The 23,800-nt window shown below is 45.4% G+C and overlaps 1 protein-coding gene across 1 annotated transcript; it reads left to right on the top strand.

The window, feature by feature from the left end:
- Positions 1 to 4,435: 4,435 nt before the first annotated feature.
- On the top strand, positions 4,436 to 7,879 carry LOC145797617 (uncharacterized). The gene is made up of 2 exons (XM_082884999.1): positions 4,436 to 5,398; positions 7,844 to 7,879. Exons 1-2 carry the CDS (start codon positions 4,436 to 4,438, stop codon positions 7,877 to 7,879), a joined length of 999 nt encoding a protein of 332 aa, XP_082741125.1.
- Positions 7,880 to 23,800: the final 15,921 nt, after the last annotated feature.

Below are 23,800 nucleotides of genomic sequence, written 5' to 3'. Positions count from 1 at the left end.
GCCACAAAAAAGTCAAAAGCCAACAATTGAGGTCCAGGGCTGCTAAACTTTACAGGTAAAAATAATATTAAAAATAATGATGATCCATCAATTGAGGTCCAGGGCTGCTAGAGCGTTGGAGTTAAATGATGGGCATCCTGACTGGGTTAAAAAATGTTTTTGCGGTCATATTTTTCATGATTTATTTTATTTTTTAATTACTCAAAATAAATTTATAAATTTCAATTCTTCACTAATCATAATATTATTAAAATATCCGTGCCAACATCAACTAAGAGTATCTACACTAATATTTTTAAATTTTTAGTCAAATTAAAACTATTTTGCTATTTTAGTTAGTCACCTCTTAATACTTACTGTGTCAGACTTTTTATTCTAACTTAATCTTATTAAAATATTATTTTTTTATTATGTTTGTTAGTCTTTTTTTTTATTTATTAAATTGATAAGTAGCTAAACAATTTTTTGAAAAAAAATAAAAAATTGCCGTTGAGCGGTTGACAGGCCGGTTGTTCGGCCAGACTTCCGAGCAGACATTCGATAACACTAATCTAGCGATGAATAATATCTCGTTTGCTGTATTGAGATGCTGTAATACGAGTTTGATGAATTTGATTTTTTTAAGTTCATTAACTAAAAAACGATATTGGCTTCTTTTGGGAAGTCATGGTTTGGGCTTTTTTGGCTATTTTAGCCACAAAAAATAAAATAGACTATTTTAGCTATAACAAACAAAACACCACATCCAACCCATAATCATTACATTCTTCTCTCACAAAAAAACCAAAAAACCTTTCCCAAACCAAGTTTTTAAGCCCAAGTTAAAATAGCCAAAAAAACCAATAAGCCAAAAAGCCAACTCACTTTCCAAACGGAGGCATTATCAGTTTGATGGGGCATTATCAGTTTGATGGGGATGCTCTAATAACTTCTTGATTGCATGGGCCATGGCCACCTCACTCGCATACAGTTGTCGCACTCTGGCATTTTCAATCATTTCAGTGAATTGTTAGGCCATTTTGTAAAAAAACTAATCAACGTTTTTGTAAAAAAAATTCAAATTAATGATAAAATTTACAAATTTTAATAATTGAAATCATAAATTTTTTCATGTATCAATAATTATTTTAAAAGATAAAATTGATTTGTAATTCTTCTTTTTTTTAATTTTTGTTGAAAAATTATAAAGCAATTAAAATGCTTGTAAATGACATATAGAACAAAATAAAAATCCAAAAACTATATTGGGCCCAACGATTCAAGAAGAACTGGTTAAGATTAGGGGAGAAGAGTACAAGATATTTTCATCAAATGGCTACTTGAAAGAAAAATAAGAATCAAATCAGTCTTTTGAAAAAAGAGGATGGATCAATTGCTACAGAGCAAAGGAGATTCACCAAGCTTTTGTTAATCATTTCAAGTCTCTTTTTAAGTGTGGTGGCCAGAGCCAATGTCGGAATTCGCAACATTAAACATTAGTTATTTACCAGTGTGGTGGATGGCGAATGGAAGCAGGACACTGGAGCAGGTAGTCTATTAATTTATGGGTGTGTTTTGATGAAGCTCAAGGTAAGGTGTACCTGAGAGGGGGGATTTGCGCCGTTAGCACGACCGAGCAGAGATTAGACGGGTCCGTTTTGCTCGATCTAAAGGATCGGCTGACCGGGCGTGAACTAAGCCTGGCCGAGCTGCGACTAGCAAACATTCGGCGGTGCACACAGCTAAGTGGCGAGACCGGGCTACGGATAGCTCGGGCTAAACTGCGGACAAGGGAGGGATGACGTGTCTCTGACCGGTGAGCCAAGATGGGAAGATTCAAGATAACCTCGGATGAAGGTAGAACGGACGGAGGCCGGCATGCCTCGCGACCGGTATGCCACGATAAACCGGTCAATACCTGCCCGGCCCATGAGCATCACCCCGCCGCCCCTTTGCCAAGGGGCAGTCCGGTGGGACATAGAGCGGTTGAGCGCCTGTAGTGATAGTTCTTCGTGGGAGATAGGCCGGTCGTGGTACTGCAGTCAGGTGTGCCACCTGGGCCAATGGCACGAGGGAATGGACATCTGCTCCACACATGCCTCAATACCGTTAGACAGTTCTGCGTGTACTGATGGGAGGACTGAGCCTTTACACGCATAAAGTGGTGAGAGGCGAGCACTGCCACCTGTCTTGGGAAGGACGGCAGAGGTAGTGCGCGCATAATCTTGAGGCTGCATGGCCAGCCTTGAAATAGGGAGGAGGACGAACGTTAGAGGTATGCAGCTTCTTCCCCAAAGAGAATACTCTCTCTCTCTCAGTCTTCTTCTTCTTCCTCAAGTGGACTGACTTGATCGTCGGAGGGTCTATCCGGCACACCACCGCCGGGCAGCTCACCGTTTCTGTGTTGCCAGGTAGACGCCGTCAAGAGAAGCTTAGAGTACAAGGAGTACGGAAAGCAGAGGATATTTCGCCCCCGTACAATTGGCACCGTCTGTGGGAAGTTTTTTGATACTCAACCCTTGTTCTTAGAGCTTCTTCAACCATTTCCATGGCCAACAACGGCGAAGCCCTACTGTTCGTCATCGATGGCATTACACCTGAATACGTCTGCGCGAGAGAAGGTCCTCCGAATATTCCAGCCATGGCGGGCCTAGAGACTCCTTCGCGAAGTGCGCGAGACAAACACGGGAGGAGTAATGATCGCTCGCGGAGTCCTGAGGGCCGCCGACGCCTGGAGGAGTCCTATACGCAGCGCCTGGAGCACAAACTCAGGGACCAAGACGCTGTCATTTGCAAAATGGCAACGAAGATGGAGCTGCTGAAATGCTAAATTAAAGGGAAAGGTGTTGCTGGAGAGGGCAACCTCAGTGAGCGCACCCCGTCCCCTCGTTGCAGCAGTCGCCGCCAGGGGAGGACCCACTCTCTCTCCATCACCAGGAACTATGGGGTTGGAGGTTCTGACTAGGGAGAGAGCAGGTTCCTCTCTCGCGACAACACCTACCGCCCCTCACACCCGACGCCGACGTCGGGATCCTCTTTCTCCACACGTTCCAGGGACTTGAGGGATGTATTGGAGAAGAGGGCGCGCCGTCGGGAGGCTCGGAGAGTGCCGGCATTGCAGAGGTTAAGTGTTCCAGTTCGTTACAGTGAGGAAGTGGCGATGCCAGCCCCCAAAGTGATGGCCCCTGCGCTGGTGGACAAAGAGCTGGCGCAACTTACTGCCACGTCGCTGTCTCCAGAGATTGAGAGTACGCCACTACCCGCCGGATTCCACCAGCCAAAGTTTACCTTGTACGACAGCAAGACGGATCCATACATGCATGTGAGCCATTACCGGCAAGTAATGGCTGGACACCGGCGGAATGACGCCTTGATGTGCCTCATATTCCCAGCAAGCTTGGGAGAGCTGGGTTTGAAATGGTTCGAAAGGCTCCCGGAGCGGAGTATTGAGGGGTGGCAGCAACTAGTGGAAGCCTTCGTCACCAGATTCAAAACCAACACACGAACGCCGAAGGAGGTCGACCATCTCCTGGGCGTCAAGATGGAGTCTGGATGTTCGTTGAAGGCATACAATGCGAAATACTGGGAAACTTACAATGAGATCCTCGACTACCCCACCAATCTGGCGATCACTCAGTACAAACGAGGTCTCCCAGTCGGACATAGGCTACGAGATTCACTCACGATGCATCAGCCTACAACCATGGAGTCATTGATGCAGCGGATCAATGAGCACATTCGTGTGGAGGATGATGCCGCCTCCGTGACCGAGAAGGCTAATCCGGTCGCGGCGGACAGAAGGGTTGCGGGGAAAGTTCACTCGGTTGGGCAGGAGGATAACCGCCCGAACAACCAGTCGAAAGACCACTGCCGTGGTTCAAACCGTGATGACAGAAACAAGGGCCGCTGAAATGACCGAGCTGACCCTCCCCATGATGCGGCGGAGGATGCCAAAAGAAAATTGAAGGCGCGGATTGGGATCACCACGGTATTTAAAATCCCCATCTACCGCATTTTGAGCGAGATTCGAGGTGAACCCTTCGTCCGATGGCCGGCTAAGTTGGGGAGTGCGCAGAGGGGCTTCAATTCAAAATATCGCTGCACCTTTCATGAAGAACGGGGGCACCAAACAGAGGACTGCTTGCCGCTTAAACAACACTTAGAGGAGTTGGTGGCGGCGGCGCATCTTGACCAATACATAGATGGGGGCATCAAGGCCACGCCAGCGGACCAAGTCGAGCCAAACGGCCTGGCCGCCCTAGAAGCGCCCCCGCAAGGTGTAATCAACGTCATCCACGGTATCATTGAACCGGCCAGGGTTTGCGAGCTGAGAGGGATGATCAAGAAAGTCGAGCACATGAGGGAAGTGCTCTCTGTTCAGCCCGCTGTGAAGAAAGGAAAGACCGAAGAAAGGGACATCCTTTCATTCTCAACCAAGGACTTGGAAAGAGTTTAGATGCCGCACAATGATGCTTTAGTAGTCACTCTTAGCGTCAAAGATTTTGACATCAAGAGAATCTTGATCGACCAGGGGAGTTCGGTAGAAATTATGTATTATGACGCGTTTAAACAAATGAAGTTGGAAGAAAAGGACTTGGCCCCTGCAACGTCCCCTTTGGTCGGCTTTAACTCGCAGCCAGAATGGCCAATCGGAAAGATTATTTTGCCGGTCAAAGCAGGATCGGTCGTAAAGCAAGTAGAGTTCTGGGTGCTTAAAGTTCCATTAACTTACAACTTGATCTTAGGCAGGGGTTGGCTTCACGCCATGCAAGCAGTGGCTTCGACCTTCCACCAAGTCATGCGCTTTCTGGCACCAAGCGGACAAATAGAGGAAGTTTGGGGGGACCAGGTGATGGCGAAACAATGCTTCGTTGCGGTAAATGGCAGTCGGGCGGCCAAAGGGTTCATCCAAATGATTGAAGGGCCCGAGGGTAAAGAGGTCCTTGAAGATGTAGGAAGAAAGGCCGAGGAAAAGTCGGTCAAAGATTTGGTAGAAGTGTGCATTGACGAGAACGATCCCACTAAATTCTTCCTCTTGGGATCATCCTTGTCTAGCGCCGAGCGGATGGATTATGTAAACTTCTTGGTTTCCAATTTGGAGGCCTTTGCCTGGACGCCTTACGACATGCCTGGCATCGACCCGAGCTTCATTTGTCATCAGTTGAATGTCTTCCCTAATGCACGGCCAGTCATTCAAAGGACGCGCCGCTCAGCCTTGCACTATGCTGAAGTGGTCGCAGAAGAAGTGAAGAATTTGTTAGAAGCTGGGGCCATAGAGAAGGTGCAGTACCCTCGGTGGATATCCAACACGGTGGTTGTTTCGAAGAAGAACGGCAAGTGGCGAGTCTGCGTTGACTACAAGACTGTCAACCGAGCTTACCCCAAGGATAGCTTTCCCCTGCCACGAATTGACCAACTGGTGGACTTAACTGCTGGCCATCAGAGGTTTAGCTTCCTGGACGCATATCGCGGCTACCACCAGATAGCCATGTATAAACCGGACAGAGAGATCACGTCGTTCACAACCCCCAGAGGCTTATATTGCTACAAAGTCATGCCGTTTGGACTAAAGAACGCCGGGGCTACTTTTCAGAGGATGGTAACGAAGATGTTCGCTCCTTGTAGACACCCCATTTTTGATCGACCTTTAGACTCAGACGTCACCGATTGAGCGCTTGGTGATGTTGCATATTGTGCTCGTTCAGAAGTTTCAGAGTCTCGGCTGCGAGCCTTGCCTCCAGACTTCCGGACTCTTTTGTGCTTTGCCTCGGTTTGCGAACCAGGCTCGGTTTTCTCTGTTTTCTCTTCGCGAAGGGAGGGAGAGGTCTTGTAGGTCATCTCTCAGTGGCCGTAGGCTACGTTTTGTGGTCGTAGGCCATTTTGCCCGTTTGGAGTCCGGTTTCCGATTTTTCGGAGCCATTGGCCGTGTGCCTCGGTTCGGGACCGCTTAACCACCTCCATTTGCTTTGATTTTTGGCATACTTCTTATTTGATCCCTTTTGAGGGACACTGTGGCCCGGGAGACCGACTTCGTGGTCAAACACCACTCCCGGTGCTTAACAGCCCGTTTTTGGGGCCCCGGACTGCGCGTTTCGGCCCCGGAACATTCGTTTTGCATCGGTTTTCGTTCATTTTTGGCAGGTACCTCTGTTTCATCACCAGGAAGGCCGTAGAAGGGTGGGAGGCCAACAATTGTTTCAGCAACCAGTTATATTCCTCCGGCGCCCTCCGACGCCCGTTTTTCTCACTTCCAAGCCAATGTTGAACACCCTTGGACCACTTTCTTGCACCCAAAACCACATATTTGTGATGTACACACCTGGGAGGCCACCAATATCATATGGCCGGCCACTAATGTTGCTTGACCCTTTTGAACCCCTCCTAAAAGTGGCCTTTTCTCTCTCCTGGTTCACTTTCTCCAGTTTTTAACCACATGGTTGTGTTGTACACACATGGGAGGCCACCAATATCATATGGTCGGCTACTAATTCTCATTGACCTTTTTGACCCTTGGCCGGCCGGCCATAAGAGGTGGCCGGCCGGCCGCCTGCAGCTTGGATAATTGGCCGGCCATGATCCTCAGGGTTGGTACATTACAAATATGTATTCATTTTTCCCGGATTTGGTATCCGGGAGGGGGTTGCCATTTTGGAGGAAAACTTGGTTGGTTTTCCCCCCACTTTTTCCCTCCTTTTCTCCCCCTCTTTGGTCTATATAACTGGCCTCCAGCATTGGTCTTGAGGGTTGGAAAAATTACCTAAAAGCCTTGTATACACATCTCCCTCCATCTCTCTCTTTCAAGCTCAAACAACCAAGTTCTACCCCATTTTCACACCACTACCTAGCATCACCACCACCACTCCATTTCTAGTAGCTTGGGGAGTTTTCCAGCAGCTAGGAGGCATCACTTCTCAAGCCAAGAAGCAACCAAGGGTTGGTCTCCAAGGGTAAGTGTCAATTCCCTCTTTTTGAGCTTAATTTTGCAACATTTTTTTAGTTATTTTGATTACTGTTTTGAGCTCCGACCAAAACTGAAAGTACCCTTTATTTGAGCTCTATTTCATGTTTCATTAAGGAAATTTTGGCATTTTAGGTTCCCATCTTGCACTTCCTTCTTTATATCTTCTTTAGGCCCTAATCTTGCATGCTATTTTTGGCCTATATGTAATCTGTTTTGGGCATGTTATAAACTGTAAGTGAGCTTATTTTGATCCCTTCTTCAACATTGAAGAAGGGCTCATCACTGTTTGGGACCTCCATGTGCCACTTGTCATTATATCCCTCTTTGGTCTCCATTTTTGCATGATTTGTTAGCCTATTGTGTCTCTGTTTTTGGACCTCGGTCCGAACTGAAAGTGACCATATTTTGACCCCCTTGTCATGTTTCATTAAGGGTCTTTTTCTGTTTGGTGAATTTTTTGTATACTTTGTGTTTCGACCTCTTTTGGCCCCTACCATGCATGGCATTTTGAGCATACTTGTATATTATTTTGGGGGTTTCCATAAACTGAAAGTAGTCATATTTTTTGTCCCTCTTCAGTGTTGTAGAAGAGTCTTTTTCTGTTTGGGCTTTGTATCTACCACTTGCTTCATTATCTCACATTTAGGGCCACTTTTGTATGCTAATTTAGCCCAACTTGTGCTTACTGTTTGGCCATGCCTTAAACTGTAAAAATGCTTTTCTAGGGGCTGCCTTGCTTCTGTCTTTTCATCTCATGTTCAAATTATGTTTGTATTGTATAGTTGTAAGCCATTTCATGCACCAAAATCTATGTTTCGGGGCTCGTTCCATGCATCGGGTTTCATTTTACCGGGTTTCGGGGCTATTTTGCATCTCATTTTACCTCTGATTTTTGCATTATAGCATATCATACTCCATGTCTTTGCCATGTCTCATTAGAGTGGCATTTCGGTGCCTGAGGGTCAGTCCTCGGTTTGCGTACACGCGTGCACGCATTTCGAGTTGTCTTGTTTTCATCTGATGGCCTCCTATGTGAGTGTGGCTGAGGCTCTCTCATGTTGGTGTAAGCCCATTATTGCATTGCGTATGCCATTTCATCCATAGCATTGTGTATGCTCGGTTGTGTATTACCTCGCGCAGCGTGTATGCCATTCCATAACATTGTATATGTTAGGATTGTATCTTAGTTGCATTTCATGCATGTCATGCATATTGCATCGCGTTCGGGATAGGAGTTAGCCTGGGCACGGGAAACGAGGTACGTTCCGTACTCCAAGTGACGGAATGTGTCTCAATTCCCTAGTCACCGACACTCCGGATCATCCATGATGGAGTTAGGTTCTTGTTGTGTTTATATGTGCATTCATTCTATATTGAATTTCACAATTCGACTCCTCGGCCATCATGCATCGATATGCGTGATTGGTGGCACGAGAATCGAGACATGCATACATTTGTGAAAATACATTGCTATGTCCCTTTCCTGCTCTCTGTTGCAACAAATCAAGAATCAGCGGTCTTCTGAGGCTTGGCACGCATTTCAAGAACAGGTGCAAACAGAGGCTAATTGGGGCATCGTCATGGATTTCCGCGCAAAGACAACCCGGGTATGCATCATTCATCATCCGGAATGGAATCAAGGCAGTCCCTGGCTTGTATGCCAGTTTACAGCTTTCTTAGTTAATTTGTAAATTAATTAGGAATTTGTACATTATTTGGACTGTAATATTCTTTTATTCGGGGCTGTATTATTTATTCGGACCCTCTGTGCGAGGGTATAATTGTAATAAGTGTGGGTGAGTGTGATGTATGTCTTCCAACCCCACGTCTTTCTTCCCTTTTATTTACCTGCTTATGATGGTTAGATTAGGGCATATTTCAATTAGCATACAGTATGACAGCATGTTTGCATCATTCATCTGTTTTGCATGCACCGGGCTCGGCGCATCATACTAACTGCATTGTACTTTCAATTCCAAATTGAATACATGTTAACTGTAGCATTTCATATGCCATGTTTAGAATAGCCGAGCCTATTTTAGTTGCATTTTTGCATGTGTTGCATTAGGCATTTCTGTATAATTAGGATCATGCATGGATTTCTAATTAGCTTCTTTTTTTGGCTTGGAGTACTCGGTGAGTTTTATGCTTTAGCATCCTTGCATGCGTGTGAGTGACTGCCATGAATAGCATGCTTACCATAAGGCTAATTGCTTATGTGATATAACTGCTTGAATGCCTGTGGGTGAATGTTGGGTTATTTGGATTGGAATAAATCATCAACTGTTTGTTTTAAGCCCACTAGATAGTGGCAAAACCATCTTTTCTAAGCCCACCCGAGGGTGGCAAAATCTGCATTTTAAGTCTACTTGCGAGTAGCAACCCATCTTTCAAAAACGAACAAGAAATGTTTTGTTCCAATTTAGGCGATCCAGTCTATACTTGTATGCTGTGCGCATCACATAGTAATCTAGGCTAATAACCGGGATAAGAACACATAATTTTTTCAAAAATAGATATCATGGTTAGTAGAGGCCGATCTTTGATCGGGCGAGCGGGGGTGCTCATGAAGTGACCTTCCCCAATCGTACCCAAGTTCCCGAGCCGAGGCAACTTTGGTGATGACGGACACGTGGCCTTTGGCACCGAGTCAGGGTTTCCTAAATTTCCCATTAAAAACATTTAGGTGGCGACTCTGTATCTGGCAAAGCAGTCCATGTTTGGCACTTCTTTCAAAATCTGTTTCTCAAAACGATTTGTCGGATTTGGACTCTTTGGTTCAGACTTAGAACCGTGACAATTTGAGAGTCCTGAGCTGTAATGACCCCAAATGAACAGAACGGGAGCTCACCCTCCCGGGGCGTTCGGGGACGTCTACACTCCTCTTCTGGGCCGAACAATGGAGGCCTATATCGACGACATGGTGGTGAAGAGTAAGGAGAAGTCTCAACACCTCGCCGACCTTGCAGAGATGTTCGCCATACTTAAGCTACACAAGCTTCGCTTGAACGCCACAAAGTGCGACTTCGGAGTTGGCACCGGAAAGTTTCTGGGTTTTCTGGTCACAAATCGAGGGATTAAAGCTGACCCATCACAGATCAAGGCCATACAAGACCTGGAGCGTCCCAACTCCATGAAGGACGTGCAACATCTAGCCGGGATGGCAGCCGCGTTGAACAGATTTATCAGCCGGTCTTCTGATCGTTGCAGGCCCTTCTTTAAAACTCTGAAGTCCAAGTTCTTCTGGGATGACGAGTGCGACCACGCGCTAGTAGACCTGAAAGCATATCTCTCTTCAGCCCCTATTTTGGTCACACCTCAGCCATGCGAAGAGTTGTACCTCTACTTGGCTGTCTCTCAATATGTAGTCAGCGCGGTATTGGTGCGTGCTGAAGGCATCCAGCACTTACCGATCTTCTATGTAAGCAAGACTCTTCTCCCAGCTGAAACGAGGTATCTTCCCTTGGAAAAATTGGCGCTGGCCCTAATGATGGCGTCAAGAAAACTGGCATATTATTTTCATGCCCATACAATAGTTGTGTTAACCGAGTTCCCGCTTAAAGTGCTTTTTGAAAAGGCAGACTTCATTGGAAGAATTTTGAAATGGGCCGTGCAATTAGGACAATATGACATCAAGTTCCGACCGCGCACCGCAATCAAGGCTTAAGCACTCGCCGACTTTGTGGCGGAATTTGCCCCTAGGATACATCCAGTATGCCCGGTTGATTTGGTTGGTGCGGATTTAGCGCAACCCATGATTCTGGCAGCAGAAGCGAGTGTTGGTTCGCAAGTAGGAAAAGGGACAAGCATGACCGGACTAACAAAGTCCGACGACGATGAACCCAACCAAGACAAGGAAAGGGACCAGAATGAATCGATCAGAGACTTGGAAATGAGAAGCTCCCAGAACCCCTCTAATTGCTGGAAGCTGTTTATTGGCGAAATGTGGAAGCTCTTCGTTGATGGGGCGTCCAACAGACATGGGGCCGGGCTGGGCATCGTGCTGAACTCACCGGACGGGCTGATCATCGAACAGACAATTACACTCGGTTTCCCAGCATCCAACAACGAGGCTGAGTATGAAGCTCTCCTTGCCGGACTAAGAAGCGCGCTGAGAATGAAAGCCACAACCCTTATGGTATTTAGTGATTCCAAGTTGGTGGTCAATCAAGTCTCAATGGAGTATGAAGCAAAGGACGAAAGAATGGCCAAGTATCAGGCGCTGGTACGCGTAGAGATCAAGAAGTTCGCTGCAATAAGGTTGGAACAAATCGACCGCGAGGACAACAGCGCGGCTGATGAATTGGCCGGACTTGCTTCTGCCCAGACAGCTTTTCCTAACCCCTTGATGATAGAATTTTTACCCAGGCCAAGCATTGAGGAACCCGAATCAACCGAGGTACTCTGCACCGACTTGGGCCCTTTTTGGATGGATCCTATCATCGCCTTCCTGAAAGATAGAATTCTACCAGAAGAAAAGAAGGCGTCACACAAGATCCGGGCAAAATCAGAGCGGTTTTGGCTCTCCCCGTCCGGGGCCTTGTACAAGAAATCTTTCACCGACCGTATTTGAAATGCATCCACCCCACCAAGGTGGAGGCTTTCCTCTATGAGATACATGAGGGCATCTGTGGCAGCCACACTGGGGGCAGATCCTTGGCTTACCGAGCAATTTCTCACGGTTATTGGTGACCGCGCATGCAGGCAGATGCACAAAAATATGTTCGCAGGTGCGAGAAGTGTCAGAAGTTCGCCCACCAGATCCACCAGCCGGCTAGGGATTTGCTCCCCCTCACAAGTCCTTGGCCGTTCGCGCTTTGGGGGTTGGACATTGTTGGGCCACTCCCAGCTGCACCGGGAAACCGTAAGTTCTTCATTGCCGCCACCGACTATTTCACCAAGTGGGTTGAGGCCGAGCCACTAGCGACCATAAGGGAAAAAGACGTGAAGAAGTTTGTATGGCAAAACGTGATCACCCGTTTCGGTATACCCAAGGCCTTCATCTCGGATAATGGCGCTCAATTTGATGGTAAACTCTTTCGCGAATTTTGCGAAGAGTTGAAGATCGAGTTCTACAATTCGACGCCGGCCTATCCTCAGTCAAATGGTCAAGCAGAGGCTTCAAACAAGACCATCCTGGACGGGCTGAAGAAGCGGCTTGAGAAGGCTAAGGGTAAATGGGCTGAAGAACTCCCTAATGTGCTCTGGGCATACCGCACTACCCCAAGGCGGTCAACCGGAGAAACACCTTTTGCTTTGGCCTATGGCATGGAGGCCGTCATCCCATTAGAAATTGGCATGCCAACCATCCGCTCTGAAGGTTTCTAGCCAGATCTAAATAGTAAAGCGTTGGCATTAGAGTTAGACCTTGCTGAAGAAAGGAGGGAGCGAGCATTGATCCACATAGCAACTTATCAACAAGAACTCTCCAAAAAGTATAACAAGGCTGTGCATACCAGGATGTTCAAGATTGGGGACTGGGTATTAAGAAAGGTGCTTGGCAACACAGTGGTCCCTGGTGAGGGAAAGCTCGGTGCAAATTGGGAAGGACCATACAAAGTGATTGGTCTTGCCGGTAAAGGGGCATACCATCTGGAAGATATAGATGGCAAGGCTGTCCCCAGACCATGGAATACGGCCAACCTTAAGGTCTTTTACTTTTAAGATGTAATTTGCTTGTGTTTTTTAGCTTTTTTAGACCTTTAGCCCTTTGGCACTTAATGTAAAGGATAGCAATGCTTTTGTAATGAAAAATAGCCCTCTTGTTATTTGGAATTACATCTTTGTACAATGGATTCGCAAAGACGCAAGGCAATTATGAGTACCAGGGGCAAGAGACCGACTTGAATGGGACTGGATTGATTTACTCTCGCCGGAATGAATGCAAACCGCACAAACAGTTGCATTGTCAAAAGATGTAATAGGCGTAAGGCCCCATTCGCCTTAGGGCCGAGATGGTTTTGCTCGCCCGATTGAAATGTTGGCGCCATGACCAACTCAGCTGAAACATTGGTGTTTTGCCCAGTGTAAGGGCCGAGCTGATTTTGCTCGGCCCAGTGGACATATTGGTGTCTTGCCCAATATGGAAAACGAGCGGAGCTTGCTCGGCAGAATTCGGGATGTTGGAATTTTGTCCAATCGATAAGAAGCTGAGCTGAATTTGCTCGGCCTCAAAGAAATGTTGGCGGCTTGCCCAACTTAAAAGGCAAACTGATTTTGCTCGGTTACGTCGAAATTGCATGAAATTTACAAACTAATTAAGGCCGAACATATTTTGCTCGAAAGAGTTAAGACGTCAGTTCATTTGAAAGTTCATGGAACCGAACTACTACTTAGCAAACGTTTGAGGTGATTTTAGCTCGTCAAATTGTACGGCATAACCGACCTAGCAGTTGTGAATTGTCATCAATTGAATTAAGGAATCCATGCAGACGCAAACCGAACAGAAATAGAAGATGAGCGAGCAAAAAGTCGAAAGCCTTCATTGATAATGGAAATTTAAGTACAAGACGGGGGGAACATAGCCCGGTTACAAAAAAAAAAAAAACAACAAAAAGGGCTAATCCAAATCTACGTCAACCGTTGGTTCGGCGACTTGCACTGTTTGCTTGGCCTCTTCCACATTTTGCTGGGACAGGATTTCTTCGGCGTCATCGTCAGTTCCTTCCACCATGGCAACATCCCGATCAGCCTCTTCCTCTGCACTTGGAGATGCTTCGGGAGGATTTTGTTCGGCTAGTTTCGCGGCGACGGCTTCTTCTTCGGCCTCTTTCCTTGCATTCGTGATGAGCCGGTTTTGGGTGGCCTTGGAGTACGCCTGCATGTAGACCGGGATATAGGCAGCAGGCGGATTGATGAACATGTCAGAATCCTGACCAAGACCAACTTTCTCCATGGCAGTTTTCCAGCCGCATTGGAAAAAGATGTCCTTGGTCGCTTGGACCTGCCGTTCGTAGGTCTTCTCGCCCTGCGCGTATCTCCAGTCTTCTGCATCATCTACAGCTTTGTCCCTCTCGGCTTTGTGCGCATCGCGTAGTTTCCTCAGCTCGGCGAGATACCAAGCCCTCGTCGACTTCACAGCCCGAAGTTTGTCCTCGTTAGCTCGGTCGACCTTCTGGCTCAGGATATCTCGCTCGGCCTCAACTGCTTCCTGCGCTGCTTTGAGCTTTGCTATCTCGTCCTTTTAAGCCTTATTCTCAACTATGGCATTCCGCAGGCTCTGCCGCACTTTGATCATCCGGTCGTGGGCTAAGTAGTTCTTTTGCGCGGCCTAAAAACAAGTGAGAGATCATCAGTATTCGAAAAACCGCGCAAAAACCGAGCAAACAGTTGACGTAAAAAATGGAGAACTTACCAGCACTATGGATTTCGCCGCTGAGCGGAGGACCTTGAGATCGGAAAGCTCGTCATGTTTTTTCATATCGGCGGGCAAGATCAACCCCTTGGTCAAATTGAAACCAAGCGAGTAGTCCTTGTCCGCGTACACAGAGTCTTCAGCAGAAACTGCTCGGCCCTGGTATTTGAACTCGGGTGCCCAGACCGGGGGGGCTGGGCCCTTGGATTTGCTGGTCCGTGGTTGCTCGGTCTGGTCCCCGAGCTCGGTAGAGATGTGATCGGTGGAGTCTTCATTCGCCAGACGCGGCCCAGTTTTCTCGTTCCTCGGCCGGTTCTTGGACCGACCAGCCGGTTGCTCGCTGGCAAGCGCCAGCACTGCCCCGTCTCCCTGCACGGCTATAACAAGTCCGCGAGGGACCCCGCTACAGTTCGGACTCGATTGTTGTCACGGTTCTTAATCTTGAACCAAAGAGTCCAAATCTAGCAAATCGTTTTGAGAAACAGATTTTTTTTTAAAAGAAGTGCCAAACATGGACTACTTTGCCAGATACAGAGTCGCCACCTAAATATTTTAAAATGGGGAAATTTAGGAAACCTTGACTCGGTGCCGAAGGCCACATGTCCATCATCACCGGAGTTGTCTCGGCTCGGGAGCTAGGGTACGATTGGGGAAGGTCAACTATGAGCACCCCCTCTCGCCGGGTCCGAAGACTGGCCTCTACTAATCATGATATCCGTTTTTGAAAACTTTATGTGTTCTTATTCCGGTTATTAGCCTAGAATTATTATATTATGCGCACAGCAAACAAGTATAGACTAGATCGCCTAATTTGGAAATAAGCATTGCATATCCGTTTGTTTTGAAAAACGTTTTAGAATTTGCTACCCGCAAGTAGGCTAAAACACGGATTTTAATGAGTTTTTCCAATTCAAACAATCTACCCTTCACCCACAGGCATTCAAACAATTTATCACATAAGCATTTATTCGCATGGCAAACATACTGTCATGGCAACACTCACACGTATGCAGGATGCTAAAGCATAACTACTTACATTGTACTCCGTGCCAAAACAGTAAACTAGTTAGCAAACATGCATGTCCTAGTTCATGTTAAAAAAATGGCTAATACAACACATGTAAAAATGCAATCTAGACAGGCTCGGCTAACCTGAATATGGCATATGAGATGCAACCGATTGATTCACGTATTCAATTTGGAATTTGAAATACGAATGCAGTTAGCATGATGTACCGAGCCTAATGCGTGCAATACAAATACATGAATGCGCGCATGCATAGCATAAGGTATGCTAATTTCAAAAATGCCCTAATCTACCATCATAAGCAGGTAAATAAAAGGGAAGAAAGAAGTGGGGATTGGAAGACATACACACACTCACCCACACTTATTACATCATTGCCCTCACTCGGAGGGGCCAAATAAATATTACAGTCCAAATGATAAGCGAATAAATTATTACAGAATTTCTAATTAATTAATAGAAAGAATGCAACAGAAAGAAAAGGATGGCCGCAGCCTCTGTCTCGGGATGCGCGAATGATGCATGCTCGAAATTCGGCTCGCCTGGAAAACCCGTACCACATCACTGCCACCTCTGTTTATACTGCCCTGCTTCTCTGAAAATTCCCAAAGTCTCAAAACAGGTTCCTTGCATGCTGCAGAGTACCACCGGCTAGGGAAAATTACCACCGGCAGTGCACAGTTCCCACCGGCCGATTTTGGATCTATCGGCTGTAAACAGATTGCCGGTCGGCACTGAATTCTGCCGGTCGGCAGAAACTTCCTGCAGAAGACAGTTTTGACAGCAAACAGAGGACAGACAGTATGGCATGGGATTTCAGGCATATGTAAGCATGGTCATGCTTTAAACTCAAAGAAGCATGGCCCTCGATCCTCGAGCCATCAATGGTGCATGATAGCCCAAGGGATCAAGTTTTCCACTTGATGTAAAGATGCATGCAACAAACGAAATGAGAACCAAGGCCTTATCAAGTCGGAGTCAAAGGCCTCGATGACCGAGAATCAAGGCACATTACATCACTTGAAGTATGAATGTCCCTTGATCCTCACATTTGGCTTGACACCCCAAACCAAATAATGCAATGCATGTTATGCAAACATGGCTCAAGATGCAACATGATACCAATCATGCAAGACATGCCCAATATCATGCAACTAATATGGCAAGTATACAATGTTAGGCATGCAAGATATGAATATGATACAAACATGGACCATTTGAGCAATGGGATAAACACATTATAAGGCTTAATGAAGCAATCAAGCAATGGGCATGGGACAAGCATGCAAGAGGGCCTTAAAGTGGTAAAGGTGCAGGCCTTGATTCACCTCAAAACAGTACCAAAAAGTGCCCAAAATGACGGACAAACTCTCATGTCAACATGCAAGCCAATAGACCTAAGGCTAAGGCACAAAAGGGCCACTTCACTTCCAACAACAAGACCAAATCATGGCATGGTTTAGACAAGTAAAAACAGAGTTTTTACAGACAAAATAGGACTCCAAACCCTCCTAATATGGCAGCTAAAAAAGACTCCAAAGGAGTGTGTGCACTAAGGCTCATGTGTAGGCATAAGAGGGCACACCTTCAAGGCACAAAAGAGGTCACAAATGCACACATATGATCATGATTTATGGACTGAAACATGGTCCTAAATGATGCCAAAACATGAGGATGGTCCAAACTATGCATGCTAGAGGTCAACATACTCAAAGCTTGCAAGCCAAAATGCATAGCAACCATAAGAAACATGTCAAACATGACCAAATTGATAACCAAGAGACTTCAAATATGATAAAATAATATCAAAACCTTCATGGAACCATACCAATATATGCAAGAATCATGGCCTAAGCACAAGGGGCATTTCTAGGCCAAATGGAGCAATACAAAGCAAGTACTTTAAGCATGTAAAGAGACATAAATCCGGCCAAAAACAGAGGTCACACATGACCTAAAACACCCAAAAAACTTCTGAAATGAGGCAAAAAATGATCAAGCATACATGCTACCCTTTTAAGCCAAAAAGCAAGGAAACAAGACAATGAAGGGAGAGGGGTGTCCCTCCCCTATGCAAGACTTCAAACCACCTTCCTTACCACTGAAAATACACTAGTTTTCAGTAGTGAGGAGATCAAAACACTGAAGTAAACAAAACCTTACCAAAGAGGCAACAAAAGGGGCCAAATAAGGCCTAACAAGGTGAGTTTGCACTCAAACTACAAGACAACCTTAATGAAAGTTCTAAAGCATGAAAATATAAGCCTTTTTCATGTTATGCACAAAAGCTAAATCAGCAAGCCAGATAGGTAAATAACTATTGCAAGTTTGGAGAAAATAAAGCAAGATGCTCACCCTTGAAGAACCTTTGAAGAACAAATGGTCTAGCCCTCTTCTTTTGATCAAAATCAGTCCAAAAACTCAAGAATCAAGCCCCCAAGTCCCTCAATCTCGGAGCTAGGTGTAATAGTGTGTGTATTGGTGCAAAAATAAGGTAAAAACACACTTTTGGGGCAAAAAACACACACAAAGGAGGAGAGAGAGGGAGATATAGAGATAGGATGTATCTATATCTCTAAGCTCTGGTTTTTGCTTCCAAGTTTTCTAACCTAGATCAAAGAGGAGAGCCTTCCTCTTATAGGACTCCCTCTTGCAAAGCTTATACAACAAGCTTGCTTAGAGGGAGATCCCTCCATACACGTGTATGGAGGGAGGCAGAGTTGGTGCCAGCTATCACAGCTGGCATAAAATATCTCCATAAAGTAGATGAACAGTGGTCGGCTGCCCAAAAATGTCATTTTGACAAAATTTAGTGCCAACCGGCAATAAACAGTGCCGACCGGTAACAAACAGTGCCGATGGAAGCAAAAAAACCAGCCGGTGGCCTCTAGCCACTGCCGGTGGTGTGTGGGGATGCCTCACAAGGCATTCCCTGCCCCTCCAAGGCAAAACACAAGTGTTTGGTGTGAAACCAGACACTAAACGGTCAAGTTCGGAGATCCTGAGGCAGGGCGCGTGAGCCGAGACCTCCGGGAACTCCAAACGAACACAAACATGGATAATCACCGAGTGTTCAAACGGTGACGTCCAAGTCTTGAGGACGGTCAAAAATGGGGTGTCTACAACAGCGGGTGTGGAGGATGTCCCACCGGTTGCCTCTAGGTTCTAGGGCTCGTCTTCTTCCCCAGTGATCAAGGACTTGATGGCCCTGATTTTCGCAATTTCTTGCTCGGCGGTGAGTGGAATAAGCCTGATCGATGGTAGGTTTGGATCCAGTTCTGGGGTTGGCGCACGCAGAAAATCGGTAACCCGGCTCCTGCGCGGCGCGGTGTAATGGTAGGTCTGATCGAAGCTGAGCAATTTCGAAGCCTCCCTCTCCTCGGCAGGATGGCGCAGCAGGACTCTGATGGCCTCTTGGTTGGCCCGGTAGTAGTCTGCTGCCAGGTGCTTATCTGCAAAAAGAAGACAAGTGTTAGATCGGCATGGAAAATAATTGATACATAAAGAAAATAGCGCAGTCAGCTGAGCAACTCACCGGCACTACCAAAATCCTTTCTAATATACCATCCCGGTATGGGTGCCTCGGTGTCCTCATAGCGACCGGACACCCACAGGAAGTCGTCGTCGTTGGTCTCCTTGTCCGGGTTACCCTCTATTAATTTTGCTCGGCCCTTCTTCACTTTGAGGTACCAGCAAAACCTGCTCTTATTTCTACTAAGACTATACTGATGGAAAATTTCAGCCAGACCGAGATTGAGACCGAGCCTCCGGTTCAGTTCGGTGACCCCGTTTATTATTTTGTAAGTGTTATTTGAAACTTGGGTCGGGCAAAGCCTTGTCTGCCTCAAAAACTCACAGATCAAAGGCTGGACCGGGAAGCGGAGCCCTCCCTCTACTATTGACACGACCGTAAAGGGGCACCGGTCTAGATCTCCCCAAGGGGTATCTCCCTTTTTGGCGAGCTCTAAGATGACGTCATCTGGGATGTTGTAATCCCTGCGAAACTCGGCCATCGCACCGGGCGAGCTAACCATATAGCGGTGCTTCCCCATCTATCTCGGTCTTATTTGATATAGTGTATATCTCGGTCAAAAATGTTGGTGGGTCTGCTCGGACTCTGAGCTCCACCAGTTAGTGCTGGACTGGCTTGGTCGGTCCTATTTGTTCTGTATTGTTAAAAAATAATTCCAAGGGTTAGCATGGCATAAATTGCACGGCCCCTATGGGAATTGGCTCAGTGAAGGGATTATTGGTGTTTGGCCGGTTCGACCCGTACCTCGGTTATGCTACTTGGTCGATTTCCTAGTTCGGTTCTAACTTTCCGAAGATGGCTCGGTCAAAGTTATAGCTCGGTCGTTTCTACTTGACGAGTTAACTCGGTCAAGGCACGAGTAACGACCTCAAGTTTTTGCCCGGTTCAGTACTATTACCAAGTTTTAATCGATAGCTTGGCTCGGCTACAACCTCTACGAGAAGTCACAAACCAGTTTTTGCTCGGCCGATGTGTCATTTATGGATCTAAACGAGCGTTTTGCTTGGTTCTACCCAGATTCAAACTGTTCATCCCAGAGATAGGACGAACTCATTCGAACCCAGGAGAAACAAGGGGTATGGAAGCCCCAGCCATTCTTACTATTCTTGTTTGCCCTAGGATGTGCAAGATCTAGGCAAGGGAAAGCAACTCTAATGGCCCCGAAAATAAACAAAAATACGAAGCATAGTGACACGGGAATGAAGAACATGTATGGAAAAACTTTGAGAAGTAGAAGTAAGAGATGCAAGGGGGGGTAGTGTGACTTACCAGAAGGGCAGGTGTGAGGGTGAACGCGACCTCGAGAGCTCGATTGTGGCCTTCGAAAGGATTTGAAATGGGGGATATGGCACAGAAATAGCAATGGCAGTGGTTCGAAAGCTTGGGAGGTTTAGGGCTTGTGTGGAAGAGAAGGTGAAAAGTGAAGGGTTTTAGGCCCTTCGTTGGAATACAAAAGAGGGAGGAAGGAACCCCAAACGGCTGCGCCGTTTGAATTTTGCGCGTGCAGAACAGCTGGCTGTACGACCTAGTGGCGTGAAGCCACGTGGCACTGGAAACGCGGTTGTCAATACGGTTGTACGACCTTTGATAAGACTGCGGAGGAAATGGCCGACCAAACGGGACAGCTCGGCGATAGATTCACCCCCAATCATGCTCGGCTTGGTGATGGCGTAACTCAATCCGTTAGCTCGGTCACGATGGTAACCCCAGTCACGACAAGGTCGGATAGGGTTAAGGGGCAATTGAAAGGGAAGATTTGCGCCGTTAGTACGGCCGAGCAGAGATTGGACGGGTCCGTTTTGCTCAGTCTAAAAGATCAGCTGACCGGGCGTGAACTAAGCCTGGCCGAGCGGTGACTAGCAAACATTCGGCGGTGCACACAGCTAAGTGGCGAGACCGGGCTACGGATAGCTCGGGCTAAACTGCGGACAAGGGAGGGATGACGCGTCTCTGACCGGTGAGCCGAGATGGGAAGATTCAAGATAACCTCGGATGAAGGTAGAATGGAGGGAGGCCGGCATGCCTCGCAACCGGTATGCCACGATAAACCGGTCAATACCTGCCCGGTCCATGAGCATCACCCCGCCGCCCCTTTGCCAAGGGGCAGTCCAGTGGGGCATAGAGTGGTTGAGCGCCTGTAGTGATAGTTCTTCGTGGGAGATAGGTCGGTCGTGGTATTGCAGTCAGGTGTGCCACCTGGGCCAATGGCACGAGGGAAGGGACATTTGCTCCACACATGCCTCAATACCGTTAGACAGTTCTGCGTGTACTGATGGGAGGACTGAGCCTTTACACGCGTAAGGTGGTGAGAGGCGAGCACTGCCACCTGTCTTGGGAAGGACGGCAGAGGTAGTGCGCGCATAATCTTGAGGCTGCATGGCCAGCCTTGAAATAGGGAGGAGGACGAACGCTAGAGGTATGCAACTTCTTCTCCAAAGAGAATACTCTCTCTCTCAGTCTTCTTCTTCTTCCTCAAGTGGACTGACTTGATCGTCGGAGGGTCTATCCGGCATAACACCGCCAGGCAGCTTACCGTTTCTGTGTTGCCAGGTAGACGCCGTCAAGAGAAGCTTAGAGTACAAGGAGTACGGAAAGCAGAGGATATTTCGCCCCCGTACAGTACCAACAAGAGATTTCCACTTGGCTTTTCTTTCCATTGCTAGCAGAAGCAAGAACACTTTTGGAGGCTACTAAATGAGCTGTCAATATGAAAATTCGATGCCTCTCTATATTTACAGATTGTAAGGTTTTGGTAGATAGTTTTGAACAAAAAAAGAAAGTTGGATTGAGAGGTCGATTTAGTAGTCCAAGATGTTTGGTCTTTAAGTAAGTATTTTGTGTTCTATGTGTAACTAAAGTTGATAGGTTGCTGGTTGATCTATTGCATCGACTTGCAAAATCTGTAAATTTGCTATCCTATGTTTAATTCACTATTTTAGGTGTGCTAAAAAAAAACAATAATAATAATACAAACCCAAGACCTTATGGGCCAAATAACAACCTAACAATAACTATAAAGTTGGAAAAAAAAAAAAAAAAGGAAAAAAAGTTACGATCAGAAGAAAAACACCAATCTTCTTATAGATATGGTTTTGAAAAGCAAGACTTATATCAAAAGAAAGCCCAAACTCGTTGTCGTCGTCGTCTTTGTCACTACTGCCTAACTCCACTACTATTGCCACTATACTTTGGTTACTATCGTAACCTAGAGTTGTAGAAAAAGAACACTCACAACAATAAGAGAAGAGAATTGAAAGAAAAAAAAATTATTACGGATGTCAAAAATTCAAAAAAATATGTCAAAAATAGTGAGAGAAACTCTCAAATCTCTTTTCCTACATATAAAAAATTCAAATCTAGACTTTGAAAAGTGTTTTTGAAACTAGTCGACAACATGCCAAAAAGTCACTGAAAGGGCCCAAAAATCACCTAGAGATAGGCTTTCTAGCACTGCACTTTGGGCATTGAAATTTCTACCAGTAATTAAACGCATCACAAAATTTTTAACTCCTAATTCTTAAATTTGTTTTGATTTTTTAATATAAATTAAAACTAAAATCAAAACCAAAACCACTCACATTCTCTCTCCTCCACTTGTCAATTCTTCTCCATCTCTCCACAGCTTTCACTCCTCTTGATAACCATCTCATCAGCTGTGGATCAATCTTGAACACAATTGTGGATAACAAGGTCTTCATTGGGACTTGACGAAACCCATTTATTTGGGTGAATCAATCTCTCTCACCAATTCAAAGTCTGGCTAAAATAATTATATTTAGGAAGATAGTTAATTTTTTTTTTATAATTGATTTAATAGTTGTGAGAAAAAAAATAAAATAGTTATGGATTGAATGTGACATTTTGTATTATTAACTATTTTCATATATTTTATTTTTTAATGGGTTGTTTTAGTCCAACCCTAACGCTATGTTTGGTTGAAAAATTTGAGAAAAAATTTTAAAAAAAAGAAGGAAAAACTAAGTAAAATATACCAAATTTTACCTAGTTTCACAAACACACACACACATATATATATATATATATATATATATATATTTTTCGCTTTTTTCTTTATAAATTCATTTGCAAATCTAACTAAACACAACGTAAGAGTAGAGTGATAATTGGTAAAAATTAAGAGTCTTATCGTAATTAACCAAAAGCCAAATCGAAGCATCTATTCTATTAGGAAAATTTTATTTTCACACGCTTAGTTATCTTAGTGCACACATTTAATGAAATATTATTTTAATGATAATTATACCTTAAATTAAAATGATCATAATGGACATCTACTAACATCCATAATATTATATGAAAATATTATCTGTGCACATTTTAAAAAAAAAAAAAAATCTCAACATCTCAACACCTCGCCAGCTCTACAAACATCTTCATAGTTTCATCATCATCAACGCATCTCGCTTGCTCCGCCACCTTGATTGCCATGTGTAAGTCACCTAGCAACACAGCCTTGTACATTGGCCCATATCTTTCTCGTCTTCTCTTTCGTTTTTCTCTCACTATGTTTTTCATTTACTAATCAATGAAATAGTTACAAGCACACTTCCGCGGGAGGTCATAACCTGCCATGCTTCTCAATCAAGAAAAATATGACACCAATTGTATCTCATGGAAATTCAAAGCCTTATTGACAAAAGATCATTTTCCCAAATGTTGAATCTGTGAATTAAACCAAAAGCAAAAATCCGTCAGTTGGGTTTATGATCGAGTTGTAACTTGTAATGCTGCAAGGGGGATACAAAAAACTGATACGTATTGCTTTTAAAGCACTTCGAATCTCAACTGTCGAATTGGAAATTTTTTTTCGGAACCACATTGTCGAAAAAATCAATATATTTCGGAACTACAGTGCCGAAAAAAGCAATATTATTTGAAAATCAAGTGTCGAATTAAAAAATAAATTTCGAAAAACTAGTATCGAAT

Source organism: Camellia sinensis, chromosome 8 (genome assembly GCF_055761805.1).
Source record: "Camellia sinensis isolate YWXY chromosome 8, ASM5576180v1, whole genome shotgun sequence".
NCBI classification, from domain to species: domain Eukaryota; kingdom Viridiplantae; phylum Streptophyta; class Magnoliopsida; order Ericales; family Theaceae; genus Camellia; species Camellia sinensis.
This window is presented reverse-complemented; position numbering and strand designations above follow the sequence as displayed.